Source organism: Salvelinus alpinus, chromosome 25, assembly GCF_045679555.1.
Source record: "Salvelinus alpinus chromosome 25, SLU_Salpinus.1, whole genome shotgun sequence".
NCBI classification, from domain to species: domain Eukaryota; kingdom Metazoa; phylum Chordata; class Actinopteri; order Salmoniformes; family Salmonidae; genus Salvelinus; species Salvelinus alpinus.
The window spans coordinates 2019057-2041438 of record NC_092110.1 but is presented as its reverse complement, the minus strand read 5'-3'; the positions used below and the strand labels follow the sequence as shown (position 1 = coordinate 2041438).

The 22382-nt window shown below is 42.7% G+C and overlaps 1 protein-coding gene across 24 annotated transcripts in view; it reads right to left on the bottom strand.

The window, feature by feature from the left end:
- Positions 1-22382, bottom strand: part of nrxn3a (neurexin 3a) — a 437732-nt gene that overhangs the window by 177185 nt on the left and 238165 nt on the right. Inside the window, exon 1 of one of the 24 annotated variants that reach the window (XM_071365153.1) lies at positions 2493-3514. The exons of 22 other annotated variants lie outside the window; for them this stretch is intronic. In XM_071365153.1, the coding sequence (XP_071221254.1) occupies positions 2493-2796 (304 nt within the window). In that variant the 5' untranslated portion in view covers positions 2797-3514. Of the gene's footprint in view, positions 1-2492; positions 3515-22382 lie in introns of those variants that run through there. One more of the 24 variants, XM_071365155.1, reaches the window with a different exon arrangement.

Below are 22382 nucleotides of genomic sequence, written 5' to 3'. Positions count from 1 at the left end.
AATTGTGATACAGTGAATAAGTGAAATAATCTGCCTGTAAACAATTGTTGGGAAAATTACTTGTGTCATGCACAAAGTAGATGTCCTGTTCGCCCACCTCATGAAAAATGAGTTTCAATGTCTCCAACCTAAGTGTATGTAAACTTCAGACTTCAACTGTACATGAATAGACAAAAACACACCCACACATATTTCATACAGAATCTCCATACCTGAATCACAGGGCATAAGGAAAGGGACATCAGGGCTGCGCGTCGTACAGGCTAAATATTTGCTGTGCCTCCCCTGTCAGAAGATGAAAACTAAACTGAACCAACGGTAGCTAGCCAACGGACACTGAACGCTAGCAAGGCGCTAACATTAGCCTGCTAGCAAAATAGCTTCGTCATATTACTTCAGGAAGACAAACTTATAACATGAACTCCTGACTGATATTGTATGAGTAAAGTACAATGTTTTCATTGGTTACTATGTCCATTTAGTGAGTTTTATAAAATAAAAATGGGAGGGCGGGAGAGAACACAGCCTACCTCTTTCAGATGGAAACAGCCCCGAACGAGCTCACGTGCGCAGCACTGACGTCACACACAGAGCCCAACAAAATACCAGGAGATTCAACCAAAAACAAATGAGGAAAACTGGTGATTTGGTGAATATTCATCACAGTTTACTAACTCCTGTTACACTCACACAGGTGAACACATGCATACTCTTAGAAAAAGGGTTCCAAATAGGTTCTTCAGCTGTCCACATAGGAGAACCCTTTTTGGTTCCAGGAAGAACCCTTTTTGGTTCCAGGTAGAACCCCTTTGTGGATAGGGTTCTACATGGAACCCAAAATGTTTATTCAAATGGTTCTCCTATGGGGCCATCCGAAGAACCCTTTAGGGTTCTATATAGCACCTTTTTTTCTAAGAGTACCTACACGAGCATCACACACAACAAGCTCGTCAGATGCTGTAGAAAACCCCAGCAGAAGTCTCTCAGAGGTGAGAAGACAATCGTTTCCTCCTCCTCCTCCTCTTCCATTGCAACGCACCTTTGCAGAGGAGTCTGTACCGGTACTCCCTGTATAGAGCTTTGTTTTTTTACTGCTGCTCTTTAATTATTTGTTACTTTTATTTCTTTTTTTTTTTGGTATTTTTCTTAAAACTGCATTGTAAGTTTTTAGAAAGTTTTAAGTAAGCATTTCACTGTTGTATTCGGCGCATGTGACAAATAAAATGTGATTTGATTTGAGTATTTTTCTCTTATTGTAATGAGCTGGGCTAAGACAGTCCAAAGTCGCCAGCACTACACAGCGTGCCATGCCTCAACACTCTAAAGCTAAGCCCGAGCGCACCCTCCGTCTCACCTAAGGACTTTGCTGAATTTGTCATTAAAATGTTGCTGAACGCAGGCTTCCACACTCAGCTACTGCTGCCTCGCGAAAAACAAACAAGTGTTGTTGTGGGTAGAAGCGACTGAGTAATGTGCTAAGGATTTTAGAAAAGGGGAGAAACTGATTTTAAATAAAAGATGTCCAAACATTTGTAGGATAAAAAAATGGCCTAGCCAGCCAAGACAATGAGGAGGTTTGAGGAGGAGGAGGCGTAATTGATCAAGCGTTGGAGGTCAGATGATGAGAGCGAGAGGGCTAGAGAGAGAGAGAGGGCTAAAGAGAAAGAGGGCGAGAGAGAGAGATGTAGCTTTAGGCAATGGAATGTCCCAGATGAACTGCCTTGGATCTTGGGGTTTGAGTTTTTCTCACATAAAAAAAAACAGTTATACGGATAAAAAAAGTTATTGTCTAGCCCTGCACACACACACACACAAATTCAGAATATACCCTCTTCCCCAGTCAGCATTTTGCTGTAATGGAATAACTGCTGTGGCGCTGTCGGAGAAGGGTGCAGAGCTCCCCTATAATTGCAAAATAGCTGCACACTTATAAATTCCCACACGCTCCCACCAAAACACACCAGCACTATACAGCCCAGTAATTAAATAGTATCAGAGGACCAATAGAGCCCTGTTGACACCCTTCTCTCCTCTCCAAACTCACCCCCTTTTCCCCCTTTCTTCTCATCCCCCTTTCCCCAGCGGATGGCTCCACCACAGCGCTATTACTGCCAATCAACTAATGCACCTGATGGCTTTGAAGAAGACTCTCTACAATTAGCAGCTATTAGCACGGGGTCCCTAATCCGAGCCAGCAACATGGCAAAGCACAGGAGAGAGGGGAGGAGTGTGGGTCTTTTCCTCTGTACAGTTTTATCTCGTCTTTTTCTCTTTTGACCCTGTGTTTGCTTCTCTTGCTTTATGTCATTTTCCCTTCAATAAATTCTATTAAGAGCTGCTTTAAGATTGCTGTTTACGCAGAGAGAGATGAATGAATGAGGGAATTGCGTTCGTGGTTGCTTAAGGCTAGGGTAAAGAAATTAAGGTTCGAGTTTAGGGTTAGGGGTTTAGGTTTTAAGAACAAGTTCATTTTGGTCAAAAGTGTAACTCACCATGGCCACCCCTTAGCGAGGCTGGCGAGCGGTAGATAGAGATGGGTGCAGATGAGTGATGCCGCGTCCCGTGGAGGTGATGCTCCGGGTGGGTATAGGACGTAGCCTGCTCCTGAGGTCCGGCGGCAGCCACGCTGTTATCCTGCCTCCCCCTGGGAGAAGAGCTCCACACAGACCCAGCTATACATCCCAGAGTCAGAGACCACATCCAGGGGCTCAGGCGCAGGCGGAGAGGACTGGGGTGGTGGTACATACCCCCTTCCCCGGAGCCCCGCGACAGCGCGAAACCGGCGGGACGAAGCATGATCCAAGCCCGAAGGACTGACAACAGATGTACGGCACGGGGGAAACTCTACTGAGACCAGGCTCATGATGGACACATCCCCATACTAGGACCACTACGAACCCACGTCCACCTGGTTTAGCTCCTGTACCCGTATGCAGGTCCGGCTTCAGTTTCAGCTAAACCCACAGCACTCCAGCTCAGAGTCGTTCCGGGGGAGAGGATTCAGAGGATCTCTATCTTGCTTTTACACCCCTTACACTGACGTTGTGCCCTGACTGAAAGCAATCGGAGGTTTCAATCTCCTACAGAATTTCCCAGACGAACAGCAAACTTAAGCTCAAACTAGAGAGCTATTCACATGTTCTAAATTGTCCAAGGGGAAAGAAACATTGGGTGTCTCTTTCGCGCTCTCACAATCTTCACCCGCTTTGCCACTTTGCCCTGAAGGTAAAGCAAAATAAGTGTTTTCTCTTTCTCGCGCTTCTCTTTTCCTCGAAGGAAGGGAAATCGGATGACTTTCTTTCTCTCCCTCTCTGGACCTTTGTGCGTCGTCGTGTACAGCTCCTGCTGCTCTTCTGGCTGAGAGCGTATCTCCTGCGCTCGTTCACTCGCTCACTTGCTCACTCTCTCGCTCTCTGTTGTGGCGCACTCTGCGTGTGTCTCGAGCAGCTATCAGTCGCACATGGCAGAGCGCCACTTGTCCCTATCTCGCTCTCTCTCTCTCTCTCTCACACACACACACACACACACACACACACACACACACACACACACACACACACACTCTCACGCGCGCGCACGCACGCACAGATGAAGAGGAAAAATATAACCACCTGGTTTATCACCACTCATCCACATCCGTATAGAAGAAGTAACCACTGTTTTGAAAACAAAACATCACATCTATCACCTAACATAAATACCACTTCCTCACTGTTCGCTCTGTGGTTCTGTGGCGCACTGGTCCACTGTAGCGCTCCAAAGGTGCTGCAGCATAGACACCATGGGCAGAAAATAAATCCCCTTTCTTTTCTCTTCTCTCCTGTGTGTCTCAGTGTCTCATACTCCTCTCTGGGGGGGAGGAGTGGGGGGAGGGGTCCTGGTGATTCCACTCACCCCCTCTGTCTCAGGCTCAGCACCTGAACACAGCCTCCTGCTCTGAAAGAGAGAAGAAGGGATCCTAATCGGATCCTTCACTGGATACAGCAGGCAACACCACTGAGAGCATGAGTGAGAGAAGGGAGGTGCACAGGCAGATGGAGAGAGAGAGAGAGGGGGGGGGGAGAGAGAGAGAGAGAGAGAGAGAGAGAGAGAGAGAGAGAGAGAGAGAGAGAGAGAGAGAGAGAGGGGAAGGGAGGCTCAGGTGAATCAACGCAGTGGGAATGGGATGGGAGGGTTCAAGAGGGTGGGTGGGGGGTGCAAAAGGAGAAAAAACAAAATGGGCCAGCTTAATGCAAATCCTCATAGAAAGCAGAGGAGGGGTGGAGGGGACTGCTGCAGAGCAGGGCAACTAGCGATGTTCAGGGGAGGGAGACAGAGTGAGAGGGAAAGAGATATGGAGAGAGAGAGGAGTGAGACAACGTGGGAGAGAGGAGGATGAGACAGAGAAAAAAGAGAGGGAGGAATAGAGAGAGAATACTGGAAAAGTGGTAGAGAAAGAGAGAGAGAGAGAGGTAAAAGAGAGAGAGAAGTAAAAGCTGAGTGTGGATATGCGCTGCCAGCTCGGCCATCGACAGAATCGGAATCAAATCGCTGTCTCCAGCCACGTCCCGCGCGATGGCAAACCAAAACTGACAAGGGAATATTCTAATGGAAAAGCTTTTGATCCTCCCTGCTTTTCCGCAGTTCTGTTCCCCTCTGATCGCATTAGGAAACCAGCGGCTCCCACCACGCTTCCCAAAATAGGAAATTAGGGAACACTAACGAGCTTAAGGTGCATGAGAACCACTGATGTTTCCACCCGTAATAGAACAAGGCTCTCGGAATCAAATTGGGACAATGCATTCGGTGCTATTTCCAACCATCCATTTGTGACTTTACCAAAGGAACTATTGGGAAGTGTAATGTTGATGCATGACATGGGAAATCAGATTAGGTCCTGGAACTACGTTTTTAATGTACGCTTGTACCCACGATGATCTAATTCTCTTCATTTTTACATTTCAAAAATACATTTAACTAAGACCTGACACATGCATTGTAGTCTATGCATAATTCAGACATTTCTTGCATTTCAAAATAAAATAGCTTTACAAACAAAATGCCAGGGAGTTCAGACCTCCTTTGTTAATCTATGGTTCTATCAGGCAGAATCAGAGTACTGTGTGTGTGTGTGTGTGTGTGTGTGTGTGTGTGTGTGTGTGTGTGTGTGTGTGTGTGTGTGTGTGTGTGTGTGTGTGTGTGTGTGTGTGTGTGTGTGTGTGTGTGTGTGTGTGTATTAGCGTGTGTGTTAGTGTGTGTGTATTAGCGTGCATGTACTGTACCTATCTATCCATGGGCCAATGTGTAGCGCTGGCTGCATGCAAATCTCGGCTTAATGGACATTCAAATTCCCGAGGAGGACCTCCTGGTCTTTGGCTCTAGGTTTGATTATCTCTGTCTGTGCTCTACATCTCAAACAGAGAACTAGTCCACTATCGGGAATATCAAGAGTGCTCTGAGTAATGTTTACTCTTTCCTCTCCTCCCTTTGTATTCAATGAGAGTCAATATTAAACTATTACCAGAAACTGTCAAGGTCCAGTGATTGCTTGGTGCTCCTCTAGCCCAGTGTTTCTCAACTCCATTTCTCGAGTACCCCCAACAGTTCTGTTGTAGCCTCGGACAAACTCACCTACTTCAACTCGTTGAGGGCTTAATAATTAGTTGCCATGTTGTCCGGGGCTACAACAAAAATGTGCCGTGTTGGGGTTCTCGATGGACTGGAGTTTGGAAACATTGTTATAGACAGCCAATTGACTCCATATTGCTCAGATGAAAAGCAGGTTTCCAATATGTGTTGCTACCTGCTTATGGAGTCTCTTCATAACTTCATACTAACCCTACGTGATAACAATTATTCATGCAGGTCCTCATAAAGAGAGTAAAAAGAAACGAGAGAAGAGAAATTGCATGTGTAAAGGGGGTTGAAAACCAATAACTGTGGAGGTGAAGTATCAAGAAAAAAAACCCTCAGAGCTGGAAAGGTGCTCGTTTATCACAACTGCTATTTTTCTGTCCCATTAAATTCAGACACAACTCTTTTGTCGAATACATTTGGCCGAAGGCAATACTAGAGGACAGGTTTTTCCAATGGTGGTACACAGAGAGGATATTTTGAGGGGGTTTGTTTATAATGAGTCGAAAACATGATTTATGTATCACAATGATAATCATGGGAATGATTGTCATTTCAGCTAGTGCATACAATCTACTAATGGAACATATAAATCAATCATTTGCATCCAGTGGTACAAATAGCTTTAATGTAGCTAGCATGAATATGTTCTTCTCATCCATCAACCATTTTCTTTATATGGTATATACGTTATACACTCAATATGCAACATATAAATCTTTTTTTCTATCTCTCTGACAAACATGTAGAAACACACGCACAAAATGTCGGTTTATTTGCAGTTTTTAAATAACTAATTTAATTTTTACAACTCATCATAGATAAGCGCAGAAAATGTGGTAATTAACTACAATGACCAGAATCCATTGCACCTACAGCTGCCTGTGGGCCAGCAGACAAATATGGAGAGGAAGAGCGATACAGAGACACGAGAGGGCTAGAGAGCAGTTGTATCCCTGAAATTTCTAAGTTTGACATATGATTTTACTACACTGATTCCACAATTGAAAGTGAGTATATCATAAATCTCTTCCTTTTATTAGGAACATTTTTCATACACAAATCAAAATGTATGAAGAAAGAGCCCCTTTTCTTAATTTCTTTGAATCTGATTTGGAAAACTACTTAGAGTCATTAAATCTTATACAAAACAAAAGGTCTAAAAAATGTATTCGCTACATGTGTGTATTTCAATTGATAAAATGTGGATTTGTGTTTTTTAGTTTTTTTCTCCTCTTATTTCTTTGTGGAATCCCTCTGGCTGTTATGTTTATGTTTTGCATGTTACTGTTTAATAAAATAAAATAAAAAAATCTTCTGGTCTAGAAGCATGACTCCTACAGTCTTGCTTCGGTACTGCAGTTTAACATACACCCGGCCCAGAAAGACAATTTCCATTGACGGCCACATAGAGGAGTCAGATTAGAAAATTCCTAATAAGACACTTTAGTCGTCACCTTTGTGCAGAAAACATCGCTGAGGCCGATTGTTCAAATAATCGCTGAGGCCGATTTTTTTCTAGCACTCACAGCCGAAGTTATTAACATTTTACATTTATCCAATGTCTGCCATGTTTTTTTCCTGACATGATGACGTCGGCGCGGCTTGAGCTGCTCCCTGTGCATGCGCAATGAGTGCTAATGCGCATGTGATGTTGGTCCATAAATCAGCGTATGCGAACGTGAGTTGATTACCTTGAAACCAACAGTCAGATTATCTTGGACGCAGTCTCCAGTTCTTTATACCTCAGTGATCTCTCCATAACAATACATCTAATTGATCGATAGTTGTTATTTATCAGGGTTAAAAGTATGCCTTAACTACTTTGAAGAACTACTGAAATAGTGATTTTGTCAGACAGCAGGCAGCTAGCCAGCTAGGCTAGCCTACCAGCCTGAAGGATGCCTCTTTGGGGAGCACAGAGATACTGTAGCTGGCTGGCTGGCTGCTACTACCTGAGCGGAGACGAGATGATGACTTGGAATTAAATAATAAGTCATCAAATAACATAAAAAGTGATATACACAATAACTGAAATATTTGACTAAAGTCAAATAATGGTTTATATGGTTTAATAATAAGTGATAAGCAGTACATGGGCAACAACTACCATCATTGGGGTTTTATTAATGAAATAATAAAGACATCATACTAAAAACAAATATGTAATATACACAACCAAAATATTAGAATTTTAAAAAAAGTAATGAGAATAAAGATGGTTAGAGCCTAATAAGTGATACAGTAGTAATGGGAAGTCACTACCATCAATTGTTCTATTCTGTGTTGTTACAGCATTGAACCATCATAATGCATTTACCATTAAAAAACAACGAATCTAAAATGAAATTTAAAAAAGTGATTCTTATTCAAAAACCGAACCGAAACCAACCTCAAAAAACACTATTCGCTCAGTACTAACACACACACACACACACACACACACACACACACACACACACACACACACACACACACACACACACACACACACACACACACACACACACACACACACACACACACACACACGCACGCTTCTCATGTCATAGCAGGACACTTCACATCTCAAGTGACAACAGTAGTTAGTCAGTCACTACACACACACACAAACACCTAAACGAGTGTGGCTAAGGCCTTCCTGCCAAACCTACCACCCAGCTTGCAATGTACCCCTGACAGGAACTGTCACCATCTCGCTCCCCTCAATGCAATCCACCAGTAATTGTAGGGAAACACATGAATCACTTTAAATGTAGTCATGAAATATTAAACAACACTAGCCAAACGGTGACTTATCCAGGTAACAAAACAGTTTGACCACTTTTCATATTGTCACTGGCAGAAGCACAGGTTTGGAGACTAAATATAGCATAACATTAATTCTACTTTCTCTGTTAATGTGCAGGAATCTGCAAAGACAGTTCAAAATACTATTACCAAGTCCTAAAGACATACGTTTCATGATGTCGTGGGAAAGACATCATATTCCGGTTGCTTAGAATACGTTTACAAACCATCCAATTACATCCAGCATATAACCTAACCATGACGTCACAAAGTACATTGTAATGACATCCCTGAAACCAATGTTGCCTTCTGGGGAAGTGCTATGTCAGATGTGACGGCGTAAAGCAGATAAAACATGCGTCTCCTCGTGAATGGAGAGAGGAGATGGACGTGGTAAGGGCTGGAGAGACTGATCTGTATGCATGAGAGACTGTTTGCTTCAGCTGGCCTGTCTTTGGTTTTGTTTTGCGCCTGAGGGGAAAGACTGGCATTTGAACTGCATGCTGGATACATTACAGGAGAGCGCTACGGTCAGCAGCATGCCTAGACACCGCTCCCAGTTTCACACCGTGTCAATCTCTTGACTACAAAGTCCGCTCTATGGAAAGGAGACAGAGCGTGGGAATGGCAGACTACATTTATGACTACATTTGTTGACTGACCTACATGTTCTTAAACTCTGTCCACTAAAGTTGATAGCACAAGCAGTAGTTATGGCTCAGTGCAGTCAAATGTATTTTTTCCCCTTGTGTTTGGTATCATATTGTACAACAGCTGATACATTTGATCAGTGTTATTTCCTGATAGTTGTTGGTTGAAAATGCAATCTACACAGGACGTTCTAATCAGCAGGTTTGCATGGGCGGGAGTTTCGGCTTTTCATGGTGGCATCACCATGCAGTAAATTGTAAAAAACTGAAATACCTTATGTACATAAGTATTAAGACCTTTAGCTATGAAACTCTAAATTGAGATCAGGTGCATCCATTGATCATCCTTGGGATGTTCAAACAACTTGATTGGAGTCCACCTATGGTTAATTCAATTGATTGGACATGAGTTGGAAAGGCACACACCTGTCTATATAAGGTCCCACAGTTGACAGTGCATGTCAGAGCAAAAACCAAGCCATGTGGTCGAAGGAATTGTCCGTAGAGTTGCAAGACAAGATTGTGTCAAGGCACAGATCTGGGGAAGGGTACAAAAACATTTCCCAAGCATTGAAGGTCCCCAAGAACACAGTGACCTCCATCATTCTTAGAGCATGAGAAACAAGATTGTCTGGTCTGATGAAACCAAGATTTAACTATTTGGCCTGAATGCCAAGCGTCACGTCTGGAGGAAACCTGGCACCATCCCTACGGGGAAGCATGGTGGTGGCAGCATCATGTTGTGGGATGTTTTTCAGCGGCAGGGACGGGAGACTAGTCAGGTTCGAGGGAAAGATGAACGGAGAAAAGTACAGAGATCCTTGATGAAAACCTGCTCCAGAGTACTGAGGACCTCAGACTGGGGCGGTAAAAAATGTTGAAAAAACAGTTTTTGCTTTGTCATTATGGGGTATTGTTTGTAGATTGAGTGAAAACAATATTTAATACATTTTAGAATAAGTCTGTAACGTAACAAAATGTGGAAAAAGTCAACGGGTTTGAATACTTCCCGAATGCACTGTATACCGCTCCCAGACAGTCCTTGCAAAATTCTTGCTTGAGAAATAGTTTTTAGCTAAAAAAGCAATTTTTTTACAGTAAGGTACTTAATTGACACCCAGAAATGTTTCATATTGATATAAACATGGCTGCATTGGGCCTTTAAATATGTAGTATAACTAACCTTGGTGTGCTCCAAAGATAATGTCTTGTTTCATTGGGGAAAGGGATAGAACCGACTTTGGTTGAATTAGATGATGCAAACCAGAAGCAACACTAGTTAATTCCAATATTTACACGTTTCTATTAAATATTTTAATTAATATGCGTTCGTTTTTTTTGCGTGTACATGCATGAACGTTTTTGTTTGTGTGTATGTATATGCGTGTGTGTCCATGCATGCATTCAGATTTGTGCGTTTGTCTATGTAGATATAACTACAGTATGTTATCTATATGTTATGCACATAAATACATCTTAGCTGACACTACTGCTGAATCCATCACCGGCCAGTGTACTTTATTAACAGTTGAGCCAATAAGGGGAATTACAACAAATCAATAGGAGACAGCCTGCTTATCACTAAAGGAAGGCTTTAGTGCCTTGATCATAGAAGAGGAGAGGTCAAGGAGGATCGTTAGCTCAAAGACCGGCGTGTTTATTCACTGCTCACACAGGCAAACACGCGTACGCAAGCGTCACACACACACCTGCTTCCCCCGTCATCGCCGTGTGTGCAGAGTATGCTGAAAAAGACATACATTATACTGTAGGCCTACTGCTATTTCTTCACAGTCCAGCCAATAACTTAGACCCTACTGAATGTTAGAACATCCTGACAATGTTCATTTCCACTGACCCGCTGTTCCCTGCCTCTGTCGGTCTGCTTAGTCTATCACAGTGTTCATAATGAGAAGTGAATATGGCAGTGACAGTATGCAGATCTGTGAGCAACTAACAGAAGCCATGTGTCCTGGTAGTAGAGAAATGACAGTGTCGCACCGGCTGCAAAGCCTATCATCATGTAATGTCATCGCACAGGACATCATCTGATTCCTCTAACACCATGATTCAAGAAGGAATGCATGTCACTTTTCAGAATATTTGGAATATAGAATTTGGAATGTAAGAATGTAGATTTTAGAATACAGGACATTGAATGTGGACTTTAACTGTTTTAAATCAGGGGAAACAGGGATTTATTGTGTTAATGAGCCAATTTGAATGAATTCCATCCAGGCTTTCGTTATTATCACATGTATTTATTTAAAAAACATGATTTTTTACCTTGCCAGTGGTATAAACCTCACCTAATTCTCTATGCCTCCACTTTCTTGTTTACTTCTTTGCATCTATGTCTCCCCTTCATATGTTTCATTTGGTTTGATCCACATGTTTCCCCAATACTTCCTCTATTCTGGAATGTGTTTTTTGAGGGTGTGGGCTCTGCTTGATGGATGTGAATTACACAAATACTATTAAACATCAATACACCACAACGCGTACCTAATTCAAATCTATTGATGTTAGTGTCTTTGAGTATAAAACAACTAAGATAGAGCTGCTGTAGAAATCTACCTGAGGATTTCATTGTACTGTATTCTAGTCTAGGTTTGGGCTTGGGTATACATCCACTTGCTTAATGGGTAAAAAAAAGAGTTCAAGTCTAACATTTTTATTGTTTTTTTTTTTTGCTCTAAAAGCAGCAAACATAATCACCCTCTCGCATATGCATGCTCCAATCTCTCCAGTACTTATTATTTTACTGTGTAACAGACAGAATTATGCCAAACTTGTTTCCTGGGACCAAAAAAAGACCATAAAAGAAAATGACTTAGCGGATGATTGCCTTCAGTGTTTTCCACCTGCTTAAAAGGCAATAGTGTTGGTGATATATCCCCTGCTCTGCAATGCTATGCTTCCAGGCAGGTGTTCTGACGATTTGACTAAAAGAAAACAGATGAAAATTAATCTTCAGGAGAAGTGCATTCAGGAGTAATGGGCGGGCTTTATAACTAAACTGGTTAATCAATTTTCCACCTCACTGAGGCAGGAGCGTTCTCCGAACATTTTTCTCATCGAAATCATATCAGGACGAGAGTTGCAAAAAATGAACACATTCATATTTTTTTTCCTTCATTATTGCTCTGTTTCAACGTGTAGGGACATTATTTTCAGGATGGAAATACCGTATGAGACAGTATATATTTTTTCTTGCGTATAATATGTCTCTGTGGAACAGTAGGTCTTAACAGAGTTCAGACAAAATTACATCATCTTACATTACACATCATGTACACTACCGTTCAAAAGTTTGGTCACTTAGAAATGTCCTTGTTTTTTTTAAAAAGCACAGAAAAATGTCCATTAAAATAACATCAAATTGATCAGAAATACAGTGTAGACATTGTTAATGTTGTAAATGACTTGTGGCTGGAAACGGCTGATTTTTAATGGTATATCTATATAGGCGTACACAGGCCCATTATCAGCAACTATCACTCCTGTGTTCCAATGGCACGTTGTGTTAGCTAATCTAAGTTTATAATTTTAAAAGGCTAATTGATCATTAGAAAACCCTTTTGCAATATGTTTGCACAGCTGAAAATGGTTGTTCTGATTAAAAAAGCAATACAACTGGCCTTCTTTAGACTAGTTCAGTATCGAGAGCATCAGCATTTGTGGGTTCGATTACAGGCTCAAAATGGCCAGAAACAAAGAACTTTCTTCTGATAATCATCAGTCTATTCTTGTTCTTAGAAATGAAGGCTATTCCATTCGAGAAATTGACAAGAAACTGGTACAACGCTGTGTAGTACCCCCTTCACAGAACAGCGCAAACTGTCTCTAACCAGAATAGAAAGAGGAGTGGGAGGCCACGGTGCACAACTGAGCAAGAGGACAAGTACATTAGAATGTCTAGTTTGAGAAACAGATGCCTCACAAGTCCTCAACTGGCAGCTTAATTAAATAGTACCCGCAAAACACCAGTCTCAACGTTAACAGTGAAGAGGCGACTCCGGAATGCTGGCCTTCTAGGCAGAGTTCCTCTGTCCAGTGTCTGTGCCAGCATCCTGGAGTTGCATCTTCACTGTTGACGTTGAGACTGGTGTTTTGCGGGTAATAATTAATTAAGCTGCCAGCTGAGGACTTGGGAGGTGTCTGTTTCTCAAACTAGACACAAAAGAAGGGCATTTCTAAGTTACCCCAATCTTTTGAACGGTAGTTTATATTCAGACCAATTTACTTTTTCCACATTTTGTTACGTTACAGCCTCATTCTTAAATGGATTTAATAACTAGAAATCCTCAGCAATCTACACACAATGCCCCATAATGACAAAGCAAAAACAAGTTTGTAGAAATGTTTGCAAATATATTCAAAATAAAAAACAGAAATACCTTATTTACATAAGTATTCAGACCCTTTGCAATGAGACTCAAAATTGAGCTCAGGTGTATCCTGTTTCCATTGATGATCCTTGAGATGTTTCTACATCTTGATTGGAGTCCACCTGTGGTAAATTCGATTGATTGGACATGATTTGGAAAGGCACACACCTGTCCATATAAGGTCCCACAGTTGACAGTGCATGTCAGAGAAAAAACTAAGCCATGAGGTCGAATGAATTGTCCGTAGAGCTGCGAGACAGGATTTTGTCGAGGCACAGATCTGGGAAAGGGTACCAAAACAGTTCTGCAGCAATGAAGGTCCCCAAGAACACAGTGACCTCCATAATTCTTAAATGGAAGAAGTTTGGAACCACCAAGACTCTTCCTAGATCTGGCCACCCGGCCAAACTGAGCAATCGGGGGAGAGAAGGGACTTGGTCAGGGAGGTGACCAAGAACCGGATGGTCACTCTGACAGAGCTCTAGAGTTCCTCTGTGGAGATGGGAGAACCTTCCAAAAGCACAACCATCTCTGCAGCACTCCAACAATCAGGCCTCTATGGTAGTGGCCAGATGGAAGCCAATTCTCAGTAAAAGGCACATGACAGCCCGCTTGGAGTTTTCCAAAAGGCACCTAAAGACACTCAGACCATGAGAAACAAGATTCTCTGGTCTGGTGAAACCAAGATTGAACTCTTTGGCCTGAATGCCAAGCTTCACGTCTGGAGGAAACCTGGCACCATCCCTACAATGAAGCATGGCGGTAGCAGCATCATGTTGTGGAGATGTTTTTCAGCAGCAGGGACGGGAGACTAGTTAGGATCGAGGCAAAGATGAATGCAGAAAAGTACATAGAGATCCTTGATGAAAACCTGATCCAGAGCGCTCAGGACCCCAGACTGGGGAGAATGTTCAGCTTCCAACAGGACAATGACCCTAAGCACACAGCCAAGACAACACTGACAACAGTGGCTTCGGGACAAGTCTTTGAATGTCCTTGAGTGGCCCAGTCAGAGCATGGACATGAAGACGATCGAACATCTCTGGAGGGACCTGAAAATAGCTGTGCAGCAACGTTCCCCATCCAACCTGACAGAACTTGAGAGGATCTGCAGAGAAGAATGGGAGAAACTCCCCAAATACAGGTGTGCCAAGCTTGTAGCGTCATACCCAAGAATAATCAAGGATGTAATTGATGCCAACGGTGCTTCAACAAAGTACTGAGTAAAGGGTCTGAATACTTATGTAAATGTGATATCAGTTTTTTATTTGTAATACATTTGCAAAAATGTCTAAAAACCTATTTTTGCTTTGCCATTATGGGGTATTGTGTGTAGATTGATGAGGGTGGGAAACTATTTCATCAATATTAGAATAAGGCTGTAACGTAACAAAATGTGGAAAAATGAATGGGGTCTGAATACTTTCCGGCACTGTACGGTATTGATCAGTGAGAATTGGATTTGAGCTGACAAGAGTCTCTCTCTGTTTTACAATGTCTGTGTGGCTGTGGATTTACAATAATAAGGTGGGACTTTTTAAAATCAATCTGATTGACAGGAGCGTGTAAGGGAAGGGTTGCACTAATCGAACAATGAAACGCTTCAAACCGATCAAGTTTTTTTACCGCATAAAAAATGACAACCATGTTCCTTCAGTCTGCCTCTGTGCCCAAACCCTGGCAACAGCATCGAGAACTTGGGACTATAACGTTCTACAGTATCTGCAAAAAGATGATTCTGAGATAAGTGGCGTTAAAGTTCCAAACCCTCATTGGTTTGAATGGTGTCAGCAATTTTGATCTTGTATTCTTTTGAACTTAACAACATGAATTGGGGGTATTTAGAGTACTATATAGGTAGACAAAATTGAACAGAACAAGGCTATATCATTAACTCAATTTTGACAAAAATGCTGATAGAACCTTACAGTCCAAAGCTATCGAGCTCCGAAATCCAATTTGAGGCTGCGATGACGTCTCTTGTCACGCTGCTTCCTCAGAAGTTGAGCAATTTGACCTGATCAAAAGCGGGGAGACAAGTATAAACAAGAAATAATTTCTAATTTGCAGTTATCACTCTCCCAGTGTTGCCGATTGCCAATTGTGCAAGAGACTCTTCCTGTTTAGGTCTGATGCTGCTCCTCTCTCTCTTTGTTGAGGTTTCTGTCAGCAAGACGGCATTTGGAAGAAAGGAAAAAAAGAAAGAAAGTTAAGAACATGAATCAAAGGGAAGCAGGAAGTTTGTCGGTGATGGTGCGACAGGCTGATACAATTATCAGCTGTGTGCAATGCTCTGAGAAGCACGTAACCACGGGAACACTAATTAGCATTCTGTTTGTGAAGTTCCCCCGGCTTCCGCTCAGCATCTAATTGAAGCGCTCAACGATCATTATTAATTTGTGTCTAATTGGGGTTGTTACATATTGATTTTGAGGAGAAAACATCTCAATAACAGAGGAGAAGTCTGGAGTTCATCGTAGATGCTGCCGGATGCTCGGAAGGCGAGGAAAGGACATGTAACAGCAGGGAAAACTGTTGTCCTTTGGGGTTATGGATTTGCACGTTTTTTTGTGAAACTGGTTGGTGTTGTAGAGAGAAAGGTTGCTTGGTATTTCTAAGCGGCCATATTCAACGTGCAAAGGCTATTGGATTTCAACAATTCATTTGCCAACCGTGAACATCAAACAAAGATGACTCCAACACACCTTCCAGGACACACATCTCCGAGGAAACACATCATTATGATGTAGTTTATTACAAAATCATGGTTTTTGTCATGTCGCATACATTAAGTGGGGACTTTCTTAGACATTGCAGTGGCGGCTATGTCCGCGCTGTATGTAGCACAGAGGCGAATTGGGAAGGACAGTGAGGAACACAATTGCCAGGACCAAGACATGGAGAATAAAAAAAGTGAAGAGAAAAATCGAACAGGATCACACCGTCAGAGGCAGAGCAGCCCCTTAAGGAATACCAAAGAGAGAGAAAATAGGTTTGCGGCCTATTTTTTTTTATTAGATTGTAATACCTCTCTCACTCTCTCTCTCGCCTCTGTCTTTCCCTATTATCCTCTCTCTGTTTCTCACCATCTCTCTCTCTATCCGACTGTAGAGCTTTGGGGGCCAAAGACACAATCGCGAGTGCGAGAGAAAGAACCATCTTATCGTCTCTTGCGGTATCAAAGGTCGTCATATTTCATCATGCCATAAGACAAGAGAGATAGCTATCTCCCTTTCAAGTGTAAACACACACCGTGGAGCCAGGAGTGAAACCTGCAAACAAAGGAAAGTCTCTGTGGGCAATAACATCTGCTATCGCCTTTGAGATGGAGTACTGCGATAACAAAGTATTCTAATTGATTTCTCTGCCTCCTCTTGTCTCCTGGTGCATGGTAATTGAATAGGCCGTTACTGTAAGAGATTAGTTTTGGCCTTGGGCTGTTCAAAGAACTGGGGTATAAGGTACAGGCATGGCAACACGCAGTCTGCAGTCAATCCCTGATGTATTGTTACCCACAATTGGACTTTATTGTTTAACCGCTTTAAACGCAGATTTAAATGCTAAATACAGTATGTCACAGGTAAACATCATGTTCAGGCCTGCAACAACTGTAATCCCGGGGCAGATTTTACGAAGATTTTTCAAGGCGATTATTGCTCCATTCACACTAACTTTCCAAAACAGATCATTGTGTGAGAAGCTGCCTTGTATAAAACAGTAGGTAAATAAAAAACAATGTCAAACGTTTGCAGAGAACACAGAAAACGCTGATGAAGAAGACTACTAGATGGAATATCAGCCATAGCCTGCTATAGAGCTTGTCCAACCAGTACAGTAGTACTTGAAAGATACAAAATTAATAAGATACAGTATGCTCAATGATTGATGTTTCCCGACATAAAAAGCCAGTGTTTAGTATGAAATGTACACTGCGAGCCCAGTAGCGGCTAGCTAGCAATATATAAACACCACAGGGAAATTTCCAACAGAACTGAACAGTGAGCCTCTTTGTATCTTTGACATTTTGTCTGAGTGTGTTGGACAGCTTCCAGTAAAATGACCCAGGAAGAAAGGAAGATGGATGCCGCTGATAGTGGGCTATCAGTCCGCCCGCCCATCACTGTGCCTGGGCACATTCATCACCCGCTCCCACTGTTTGTTCCCCGGCCCACATTAAGGGCCCTTACATTTGAATCCTCTTGATCTAAATAGAAATTGATTTATTGTCGTCGGTGGCAGGCTCCGGTGCTCGTGTCTGACTTTGGAAATTTGTTCTGGCAGTGCTCCGGCTTTTTCTCCTGCCGTCGTTCTCTTCCTAGGACTCCGAATGCTAACTAGGAAGTGGGAAGCTTGGGAGCAGATAGGCGGAGGTGGAGGCAGTGTTGCGTGTGCTTGAACCGCATTGCTGTCGTTGAAGATGTCGCCTCATTTAGACTCTGATGTATGACCTCTACATTTGATGTGACAGATTGAGGCTCTGTATGTATTGTGTCTAAATGTATATGGGGGAAACAGCAGTAGGATTCTCCCCAGCATGGGCTACAAGGCATTATAAACTGCCAGATACATGGAATAACTAAATATAACATGACAGACAACTGGAATTAACAATAAATCTCATCTAGGGTTTGGGTCCCATTTTGTGAACACCGTACTTCAATAGTCATATCAGGTGAAGGAGCTAAAAAGCTGTTTACAATGACCTTTTCAATAGTAGTACTGGAGTGACACACACCAAAAGTGTCCAAAACATTGTCAGACCTTTACTGCATTAACGATTGCAGTTACAACACACACACACACACACACACACACACACACACACACACACACACACACACACACACACACACACACACACACACACACACACACACACACACACACACACACACACACACACACACACACACACACACACACACACACACACACTCACACCTTAGAGGGCAGAGGATGCAGGCTGGTGCAGAGCTGAGAGGTTGAACATTGATGTGGCTCTGTGCCCTGATCGTTACAGCGTGGGGTAATAGAGCCCAGTGATTCACTCTACTCACCTCCACATAAACACTTCTAATATACATGGATGTTTTGCAGTTTGGAATGACACATTAACAGATGACACACATAGCCATGGGCGTGCACAGGATACGTAGGCTTGGTACTGAATCAATGGTCAGAATACATACAAAAATGAAAGGATCTGGTTTGTGAATGGTCTTTTCACAGTATTAAAGTAATTTTCATAGCAAAATAAAAGTGGACTGAGTAGGTGTACTGTTGGACACCTTTGTGTGAACTCAGGGTCTTGAAGTGACCATGATGTGACCATAACAAAGCCAAATGACATGGTGCTGTATAATGACAAAATGGACTTAATCTAAATAATACAGACCGATTTACCTGTTTCAGCCTGCAGAGCAAGAGGAAACCACTACTTCATAATTTACCTGTTTCAGCCTGCAGAGCAAGAGGAAACCACTACTTCATAATTTACCTGTTTCAGCCTGCAGAGCAAGAGGAAACCACTACTTCATAATTGAATTTCGCCCTCCTTTTTTCCTTTTCAGAGAACATTATTTCAAAAGAGTTTTAAATTAAAGTGAAATGAGTGCGAGCTATATCACAGTTCTGCAGGCCCTGGCACTTTTCTGGCGGATTCTTTGAGATTGCCATGGAAACGGCCCTATCATCGTCATGGCTACCTTCTGTCGCTTCATGTCATTTTCCAACGTGTGAGGAGCACTGATAGTGCCCAATCAATAGCCGGGGAAAAGAAGGGGGGAACAAACGGAGGGGGGACCCTCATCTTTCTGCAGGGAAGTGTCTGGCACCTGGGCCCACAAGCTGTGGGAATGGATGAGACAGGAGGCAGGGGTGAGAGAGAGAAAGAGAGAGAGTGTGAGAGAGGGAGATTGAAAGAGTGAAGGAGGGAGAGAGAGATGGAAAGAGAGAGAGAGAGGGGTTGTGTGTGTGTGTGTGTGTGTGTGTGTGTGTGTGTGTGTGTGTGTGTGTGTGTGTGTGTGTGTGTGTGTGTGTGTGTGTGTGTGTGTGTGTGTGTGTGTGTGTGTGTGTGTGTGTGTGTGTGTGTGTGTGTGTGTGTGTGTGTGTGTCAGAGAGAGAGGGGGAGAGAGGGGTTGTGTGTGTGTCAGAGAGAGAGGAGTAAATAAGATGGGTAAAGAGGGAACCATGCTTTCACACCTTGAAGGCACTGACACCATGAGGCCATTCTGTATGGTGTCAGCTGTGTGTCTGATGGGTGAGAGTATCGTAGACAGGAAATAAATAAAAATGTTATACTATTCAAACGGACTCAAAGCTCGCAATTCGGCACTGCTGCAACCTCTCTCTCTCTCTTTCTTAACTATCCCTCTCTCTCCTTTCTCTCCTCTCTCTCTCTCCTTTCTCTCTTCTCTCTCTCTCCTCTTTCTCTCTCTCCTCTCTCTCTTCTCTCTCTCTCCTCTTTCTCTCCTCTCTCTCTCTCCTCTCTCTCTCCCTCTCCTCTCTCTCCTCTCTCTCTTCTCTCTCTCCTCTCTCTCTCCTCTCTCTCTCTCTCCTCTCTCTCTCCTCTCTCTCTTCTATCTCTCTCCTATCTCTCTCCTCTCTCTCCTATCTCTCCTATCTCTCCTATCTCTCTTCTCTCTCTCCTCTCTCTCTTCTCTCTCTTCTCTCTCTCTCTCTCCTCTCTCTCTCCTCTCTCTCTCTTTTAACTCTCTGTCTCTCCTCTCTCTCTCCTCTCTCTCTCCTCTCTCTCTTTTAACTCTCTCTCTCTCTTTTAACTCTCTCTGTCTGCTTTGCACCTGAATATTTCAATCCTCTAGCTCACATATGCAGCGAAGAAAGCATGTTGACTCTGTCCTATTCCAATTGCCGTGAACGTTATCTTTGCCCTCTACTTACTAATCAAGCCTCATCTACATTGTTGCACATCGACTGGGAAAGAAGCTGCCTTCATCAGTGGTTAATAAATTATATCCTCACTATCTTGCTACATCGCTGCATCCTCATCACTTTATTTCACAATAGTGTTCTTCTTAACTACAAAACCACAACTGCACAAGTACCTACATTTTCGAAGCACGTCTGCTGTCAGGATGGTCAGAGACACAGTACATCATAGTATATTATTACAACAATGACTGATTTCCACTGAGAGTCCACTCCTAGCTTACATTAACACCAATGTCTTTCAACTCTGCTTCACCTAAACTGAGAGACACATACGTAAAAGGGCACAAGTCAAAACCAGCGATTAGTTGTATGCACATCCTGGGTATTTGCCAGGAGTGATTTTCCTGGTATGCACTCCTGTGTTGTCACAGTGGGATAGTTTATTTCTCTCTACCCACATTGCTACCCTAAACATCTCTTTTGTTAGATTCTGTTACCCATCCTTCTAGTGGCGAGATTAACCATCCATTTCACATGACAAGAGGAAAGAGAGTGCTTTACACTGACGGTTTTGATTGAAGAGTAGTGATGGACATGGTGAAAGAAAGAGAAGTCAAATTGGACACACTAACTATGTCACGTTCTGACCCTAGTTCTTGTGTTATTTCTTTGTTTTAGTTGGTCAGGACGTGAGTTGGGTGGGTTATCTATGTTTTGTGTTTCTATGTTGGTTTTCTCGTTTGGCCTGATATGGTTCTCAATCAGAGGCAGGTGTTAGTCATTGTCTCTGATTGGGAACCATATTTAGGTAGCCTGTGTTCTGTTGTGTGTGGTGGGTGATTTTCTATGTTGATGTTGCATGTCTGCACTCGGTTTCATTAGCGTCTCGTTCGTTTGTTATTTTGTATAGTTTGTAATAGTTTGTTTAAGTGTTCTTCGTTTATTAAAAGGAAGATGTATTCACATCACACTGCGCTTTGGTCTCCTCACTTAGACGATCGTGACAAACTAATTGGAATGTCTTATTATTCCCCAGTACTTCTCAGACCCCAGTCCGGTTCTGAAAATGGTACCGCCCATAACAGACACCCTCTTAACACTAGAACCGCTAAAGCAGTCATTTTGACTGCTCATGAATTAAATGTTTTTATTACTCCTCCATCCCACCCCCTCCGTCCTTGGCTTTTCCTGAATAAATCTATATAACACTCTGTCATTGTTAGAATCGTAATATCACAAACAGAACTGGAGTTATAATCAGTTTTAGAAGGACATTCCCCGTTGCCCCTCCTTCTCCCAACAGTAGGGCCTGCTCCGCTCATTCTTCAGACAGTTGAAAGTGCAGTGCCCAGCTCATAATCACTCTGACAATTGCCTCCCACTGAACCTAAACTACACCGAAACTCATTTCACACACATAACAACAGATTAAATAAATGAAGAAGGGGTGAGTTGATGAGCTAGGGGAAGCGAACGATGCATAATTATGTAATCACCAATTGTGAATGAAGAACAAGGCGGGCCATTCTATCGATCCATTCTAATTATAGTTCTAATCTTAAAATGGTATGTACCCGATATCAGTTCACCGAATCTAAGTGTTCTTATCAGTGTACTCTGGTATACTTGGAGTCGGCTACACAGGGAGAGCGTGGGTAATTGTACATGCTGAACGGCTTTTCATATCTGGCAAAAGGTACAGATCGGGAAACAGGTGAGCGAGTGAATGAGAATGTGGTGATGAGGCTTGTGGAACTTTGTTGGCAAGAGTAGAAATGTCACCATGTACAATTTCTTCACAGTCACTGGCGAACAAGTTCCTTGCAAAGAAAACAAGTCTGGCCGGTATCATGAACAAAGTGAGATGGGTGATCCCTCACGCTGGGCAAAATAAGGCACCTGCACAGCCACTGTACTCCACAACGGTGCTGAAGAATGACAAGACAATGGGGACACAATAAAGAGAAAAGCGGAGACTATTACGCACTACAACCAAATAAAGGTATGTCAAAGTGTGTCAAACAAGTGAAAGTTACCAAGATGTGTG